General features: G+C 51.5%; 1 protein-coding gene across 1 annotated transcript in view; it reads left to right on the top strand.

The window, feature by feature from the left end:
* The first annotated feature begins 313 nt into the window (after positions 1-313).
* LOC144180594 (scoloptoxin SSD14-like) overlaps positions 314-7,624 on the top strand; it is a 59,763-nt gene continuing 52,452 nt past the window's right edge. The window contains exon 1 of the mRNA XM_077708920.1: positions 314-546. Within this exon, the coding sequence (XP_077565046.1) occupies positions 339-546 (208 nt within the window). The 5' untranslated portion in view covers positions 314-338. The remainder of the gene's footprint in view (positions 547-7,624) is intronic.

Below are 7,624 nucleotides of genomic sequence, written 5' to 3'. Positions count from 1 at the left end.
ACCTGGCGGCGGATGCTGTTTCTTTTTTAAATATAGAGGAGCACTGCGGACGCCGCCGCCGCCGCCGGCGGCGGTCGATGGTTTGGGGTCGCTTATAAAGTGCATTCGCACTTAAAAAAGCCACAAAAAACACAGCAGAAACGGACGGCTGCGACGAGCGAATCCCGTAGTTCCTCCCCGTGCTCGCGGTAAGTACAGCTTTCGCTGTGCTTCCAGACGCGAAGAAAAAAGTGCAAGCGTTTGTCGGAAGCGTTGGAGAGTCCCTTTAAGGTTATCACTTTGCGGTTGCTCCCGACAGTAGACAGCAGCTGTTGTCTTATCGCAGACGCATCCTGAAGATGGGCGGCACCATCGCCGACGTGACCGTGGCCAGCATGCTGTGCGCGTGTGTTCGCGCATTCCATCAGTGCGGTCTCGGGGGCGGCTTCTTTGCTGTGTACTACAACCGCTCCAATCAGTCGGCGGTGACGTTCAACGCCCGCGAGTGGGCCCCCATGGGCGCCACGACCAACATGTACAGAGCCAACAGCTCTTCCTCCTTCCTCGGTGAGCGTTCCTCTTGAATCTATGTGCACTTACACCGAGGGTACACAGGAACTCTAAGCAGACCGTCTGAGGCCTCCCCGCCAAGCGGAGGCGGTAATGCCACCTACTGTGGCAACATCCCGGTTCAATGCGAAGGTTATACCTTTCTCTCCCTCTCTCTCTCTCTTTCTACTTTATCCTATCACTCCCCCTCTACTTCCCTTCCCCTGCACTGGGTTGTATGCAGGTGAGCTCCCTGCCGAGCTCAAGATATCCCCAGTGAATTTCCTTTCATTTTCCCGTCGCAAACCACAACCACCACCTAAAAAAGTACCTTTTGTACGCAGGTTTGTGCAGCTCCGTTTCGTTATGGTTCAGGTGGCTTTCAACTAAACCAAATAGCATTGCACTTCTTCAGGGGGTTTGTTGGCGTTCAACGGGTTTCAGTTTTAACGGAATACAAAAGGGCGAGATTTAACATAGCAGCCAGTTGTGTAAGCAGATGCCATAAACCAATAACGCCAACCTGGGACGCTGACGCCTTGGCAATCGCTATTCCACGAGCGCCAACCCCCAAAAAATGCTCCCTACATTTTTTTAAGAACGGAGAAGGAAACATGCACGTAAAAATTGCATGCTCTCAACAAGACTTTGCCGCGATAACAAGGAGCAGTTTTAAACAGGAATTATGCCGGGTGCACAAACCTCACCGATGTCATATCTGTCACGGAAATGAAATCACCAGAAAACGTTTCATTGGCGCGGCGGTGCTAGGTTTCGAGCCCACGATCACTCTGGCCTGTGTGAAACGCTCTACTGACTGAGCCATGAGAGAGAGAAAAACTTTATTGTACAAGGCAGCTCAGAGGGCGGGGTGGCCGGTGGCATGAGCCTGGCGGCGACAGCGGTGGCTCGGTTTACCAGGGAGATTTGGATCCCCGGATCCGAGCTACCCAGGCCCCCTCCCAGTGCTCGTCACAAGCTATGGAGGGGAAGGGATCATTAGGACATGCCCACATGGAGTGCGACACGGTGGCTAGAACACCGCACGAAGGGCAGTTGGGGGAGGGAAACAGTGAGGGGTGAATATGGGGCAGCAGTGCACGACATGGAAGAGTGTCGGTCTGCAAGAGCCGCCACGTGCATTCCTGGGAGTTATTAAGGCTGACATGAGCGGGGGGAAACGCGCGGCGGGAGAGACGGTAGTGTAGGACCAAGACATGATAGCTGAGGAGGCTATCTCGAGCCGATCTGGCACCGTGGGAGGGGACAAGGATAGTGAGTTCTCGGATAGTGATAGTGAGTTCTCCAGCAGTAGCGTTGGCCACCTCGTTACCCCCACACCGGTGTGGGCTGGGGTCCAGATCAGTTCTATCGAGGTGGTGGGTGGATTTTTGGAGAGAATTTGGAGGGCCTGCGGTGTTATCAGACCCCGGGCGAAATTTTGAACGGCCGTCTTCGAATCAGAGATTACGATTGCGGGGGCTGGCCGTTGAGTTAAGGCTAGTGCAATTGCCGTCCCTTCCGCCGTCGCAGGACAGGTGGTACGGACGGAGAGGGAGGTGACAGGGGGGGGGGGGGGGGGGCATTTGGTCGGTCGACTACTACCACTGCGTATGCGGCGTGGTGTCGATAGTCCGCCGCGTCGACATAAAGTATGCCTGGATTTATTGGAAAGCGCCGGCACAGCTCTCGTGCTCTATGCTCCCTGCGACCCTTGTGATGAATGGGGTGCATATTGCGCAATATGGGGCGGACTATAAGACACGCATGCGTATCGCGGGCAATGGGGAGTCTCTTATCAGTAATTAAAGGGGCGTGCAGCTTCAGACGATCTAGTATGTGCCTTCCGGTGGAGGTGGCTGAAAGCCTCCGCAGTTGATAATATGATGGGCTTCCACGAGTTCCTCCGCAGTATTATAGACCCCAAGACGTTCGAGTCGAGCGGTGGATGCGTGCATGGGCACTTGTAACGCCGCCTTATAAGCTTTTCTAATGAGGCAATCAATTTTCTGCAGTTCGGGTTTTGTTACATAAGATAAGGGAGTGAGTAGGTGATGCGGCTTATCACGAAAGCTTGTACCAGCTGGAGTCTTTCGGTCTCCTTAAATCCTTTGTGACGGGTAGTTATTCGTCGAATTAGGCCGATAGTTTGGTTTACATGCGATGTAATTTGCGATATAAATTGAGTGTTTGATCTGCTACGCTGTATGAAAAGACCAAGAGTTTTAACACTTTCTACTGTTGGGACGGTGTTGGTCCCAATCTGAATTTTAATGTCCGGTGGGGCTTCCGATCTACGCTTCGCGGGTAAAAGGAGGCCCATCCCATCACTCCAAGGAGGCCCATCTCCCTCACTCCATGCACATCATCCATGTTCACCTTACGAATTATCTCAACTCTACTAATTTTCTTCCTCACTCCATGATTGGGTTTAGATCAGGATTGTCCACTCAGGACATTCTTCTTCAACTATCCCGGGAAGTAATTACCCCTCCGTCAAAAATGTACACGGCCGCTGTACTTGCCCTAGACCTCACGAAGGCATTTGACCGGGTATCCCACAAGGCAATCTTGAACAGCCTCCCTTGGAGAACGTACTTACAACTACGTCAGGGACTTCCTCACGTCTTGCACTGCAATTATTCAGGTCGGAGACGTCACATCAGACGTTGTTGAACTCCCCTCAGTTGGCAGTCCGCAGGGCGCCGTACTGTCTCCGCTTTTGTTTAATCTCGCCCTCGTCAACATCCCCAAGAGGTTAGAAAGAATCCCGCACCTTCACTTTAGCCTGTACGCGGATGACATTGCACTCTGGGTACCGAGTGGTAGCGATGCCCTCATAGAAGAAGCCCTACAAGCTGGTGCACAGGTGGTTGTCGAAGAGGCGGGTGCGGCAGGACTCAACTGAGCCATGAAGTCATGTGCGGGTAGCTGTACGAACGCACCTTATGTTATCCCTCTAACTTGTCCATTCAGGTGGTGCTGCCCTCTAGGAGAGGTGATGCGAAGTAGTGCGTCATGATGCTAATTAGCGCCGATAGTTGGCGCCTCGATAGGGCAGCGTGTAGCAGTTTACCCGTCCGCCGCCTATGTGGAACGCCGCTCAGCTTGTGAAACGCCTCCGCCGCGTTCCACAAGCTGAGCTCGTTGCAACGCAAGCGTCTGGCGTACACGCCACGGAGCAGGACCAATGTGGTCGCACCTTTGCCTAAGCGACCCGCCAGCAGGATGTCGCTCGCCAAGCGCACCCATAAGACTGTTGCCGACCCGCAAATCATGCTCCTTTCGCTGTAGCGGACCGTGACTTCACCAAACGATTCGCTGACTACCCGTTCGGTTTCGTTCGCACGTTTTGCGAGCACTTAGGATTTCCATCGAATTTACGTAATGCTCCGGCGTGTGTAATGCAGTGTCTAATGTTGATGCGTCTAACGGTGCCATACCGACGAAAAATAAATAGCGATGTTCAAGTTGATATAGATGCACAATGAACATTTAGATGCTCCTGTGAAGGCAGATTTCACTTTTTGTTTCACCCATTCCTATTAAAGAAGGATCAGCCACGTTTTTTTATGTAAAACTACAGTGAGTCAGGAGTGATTGGGGAATCACATTGTGACGGTATAGTTGATCGCTAGTCTTTGAGACTCGCGGTGGAGAAACGAGACAGGTGATTGAGGCGGGCGGATAAGATGGAGATGAACATTTATCGAGACAGGACGAGGTAATGAGACGAATGTTAAACACAAATTAAAGGCGACACTAAAGTAAATCCAAAACACACACTGTTCTGTAATACCCGGAAAAACTTGCAACAGTTCACAGTTCCGTCTAGAACACACGCCCGTGATAGATTAAACATCTCACGTGGTCTAGTGCAGTTGATGCAGTCGGTGCTGGTAACTTCCCAGTAATCGGTGGCGTCAGTTGACACGGACAGACAAAATTGCACAGTCGAATCTGGCGATATAATACGCGGTCGACAAGGTGCTCATAGAACACTGTCAATACAGCATGAATGGGCTTCCGGGCGTCCACAACGACGGGCTCAGCACACCACGGCTACCGCATGTTGCGGGAAGCCCTCAGAACAGCGGCTGCTCCGATTCCACTCTGCTACTTAAGCCACTCACAATCCCATCTTCTTCAGCTTCCTCCCGTCACTTCTGTAACTTGGGCTATTCTGCCGGTTCCCTTCTGGCGCGTACCCACTATTTGCGATTGTCCAGGTTCTGCCATCTCATCTTCTTAATAAACTTCCTCTTTGACGCAGCTTTGCCAGACACACATGCCAACGCATCTTCTACCTCATCGTGCACATACATTTCATTGCAACTTTGGTGCTGCTGCTTAATCTGCATTTCAACGAAAACTGGCACGCCAGCTGTAAAAAATGATGGGGATTGTAAACAGAACAATGGGCCACGTATTTGCTTTCATCGCTCTAAAAGATGTCTACAGAAAACAGCGTTCTCTTATCCCCCTCTCATGCCTCAAGGTCTCCCCGCTTCACTCCCTCCTCCTATCAGACTACACCTCTTATGCGCCCGCTCCTGTGGTTTCGCGTTGCCTTCGGCCTCGCTGTAACCGAATGAACGAAGAGGACGCCGAGCGAGCATGAACGCAGAGGAGGAAAGTGCAGCGAAAGTGTAAGGAAGACAGCGTATGCCAAGGCCATCATCAGTCTGTCTACGCCCACTGCAGGGCAAAAGCCTTTCCCATTAATCTCTAATTATCCCAATCCTGTGGTAAACTCGACCAATTTATCCACGAAAACTTCTTGATCTGATCCGCCCATCTAACTTTGTGCCACCCCCTACCACGCTTGCCTTGTCTAGGGATCCGCTCTGTTACCCTTAATGACCAACGATTGTCTTGACTTCGCATTATACGGCCTGCCCCCACCCATTCCGTCATAATTTCTAGTATAATGTCCTTATCACGCGTTTGTTCCCTGACCCACTCCGCTCTCATATTGCCCCTTAATGTTACACCTGTCATCTTCCTTTCCATTACGCGGCGAGTCGTCCTCAATTTAAGTTGAACCCTCTTAGTGAGCCTCCAAGTTTCTGCCCCGTAGGTGAGTACCGGTAAGATGCAGCTGTCATGCTCTTTCTTCTTCAGGGACAATGGTAGGCTGCCATTCATTATCTGAGAATGCCTGCCGAATGCACTCCACCCCATCTTATCCTTCGAATTATCTCTGCGTCATGGTTGGGATCTGGGGTTAGAACTTGGCCTAAGTAGATATACTCGCTTACCACTTCCACGGCCTCGCCACCTATTTCAAATCGCTGTACTCCCCCGAGGCTATTGAGCACTGCTTTAATTTTCTGTTACTTTTCAGGCCCATGGTTCTACTGTGCTTCACCAGAGCGGTAATCATGCTTTGGAATTCGCTCACCGAGTTACTTAGCAAGGCATCGTCATCAGCAAATCTGTGGTTACTGGGGTAGTCTCCATTAAGCCTTACGCCCACCTGTTACAAATCCAATGTTCTGAATACCTGTTGTAAACATGCTGTAGAGAAAGTGGAAAGGGGAAAGAAGTAGACTAGGGAGGGGGGTGGAGAAGTGGAAAGTGGATCTGAATATAAAGTTGAAAAGAAGGGGACTGGTGGTATGTTGAACTCATCTGGGAGTTCACCTGCATACAACTCGGTACGGCGGAAGGAGACAGAGGGGACAGAAAGGGTATAAGTGAGAACAAATAGGGATTGAGTGAGAGGGACAGAAAGAAAGCACGAGTGCGTCTGCTAAAGCGCAGGAGCGCGCCGTGCTTTCTTTGCTCTGAAACACGCATAACTCTTGCCATGCTTGTAGCGTCTCAGCACACCGCGACGGCGTTGCAGCAAAGCGCACTTCGCTTATGCAGCGCGTTGTGTAGTTTCTGCGTACGACAACTCGGCGCTTCCCCTTTTCAGAGCCAGGATCCCAGCTAAATGCATGTATTGTTGCAAACACTGCAGGACGGGTGTGGTTTAATTTAGTGAGAGACGCTGTAGAGATGGGCTCCGTATCAATTCGACCATCATAATTCATTTAATTTGCACTGGCATTACATAGCTTATGGGTGTCCGTGCATTTCTCTGCCACGTAACTTCGGCCGCAGCTGCTGGGTTTCGATCCCGCGACTTTCGTCTCGACGTCTTTTGGCTTTTTTCGTATGAATATCGCGCATTGTCGAGACGATTCAAGCAGTCGCCTAGCAAGCGCCTCACCCAGCACGATCGTCCAGCTCTCCGGCAGAGTCCTGTACTGGTTCCAGTCTAGTGTGCTGCGTTATACTGCCTATATCATTGCTAGCGCTGCTACCAGGCTAGCTATGAGGACACAACGGCCCTACCCGTTGTTGCCACCTGCTACGTATCTTTCTCTTTGGTCCGACCCGCATTTCGTCGCAGTGGGCACACGCGAATAATGACGCTGTGGTCATCAGTTCCATGCAGTATGGTTGTGGAACAACTTCTCCGTTATTGAGGTCCATATCTTCTGCATTCTTCTCTCTACCCTCACGAAACTCGTGGCGTAGCCAAACGCCACGGGCAAGAAAAATCACCAATATGTCAAATGCGCTTTCCATGTGGAATCAAAGCCCGAGGACGGTGGCAGCGTTCTGCCGTTCATCACCTCCGCCTTTCAGCATCGTAGGGAACGAGACGACTGCTCCGTGGTGCTTGGCTATACTGACCCGGAACACCCCTCTTTATCCCGGAAACAACCAGTGCAGCGTTCCAATAGCGCCGAAATCAAGAACGCGCGTGTGCTGTGCGATATCAGTGCACGTTAAAGAGCCTCGGGTGGTTATCCGGATCCCTCCTGTAGAGCGTCTTCATAGTCACAGTCGTTTTGCTGCGTTAAACCCCATAACGCGAACCAAACCAGTCCTGAAATGTTTTCAACAATACATGCATTTAACTGGGATCGTGGCACTGCAAAGAGAAAACGCTCAGTTGGCGTACGCAGAAATTACACAACGCGCCGAAATAGGTGGAAGTGCGCTTTCCCGCCACACGGTCGCGGCGCGCTAAGACGCTACAAGCATGTCGAGAGTTAAGCTTGCTTCACAGCAAAGCAAACACGTCGTGCTCCCGCCC

The sequence above is a fragment of the Haemaphysalis longicornis genome, unplaced genomic scaffold (assembly GCF_048455015.1).
Source record: "Haemaphysalis longicornis isolate Haplotype H1 unplaced genomic scaffold, Haemaphysalis longicornis Haplotype H1 scaffold_4, whole genome shotgun sequence".
Taxonomy (NCBI): Eukaryota; Metazoa; Arthropoda; class Arachnida; order Ixodida; family Ixodidae; genus Haemaphysalis; species Haemaphysalis longicornis.
This window is presented reverse-complemented; position numbering and strand designations above follow the sequence as displayed.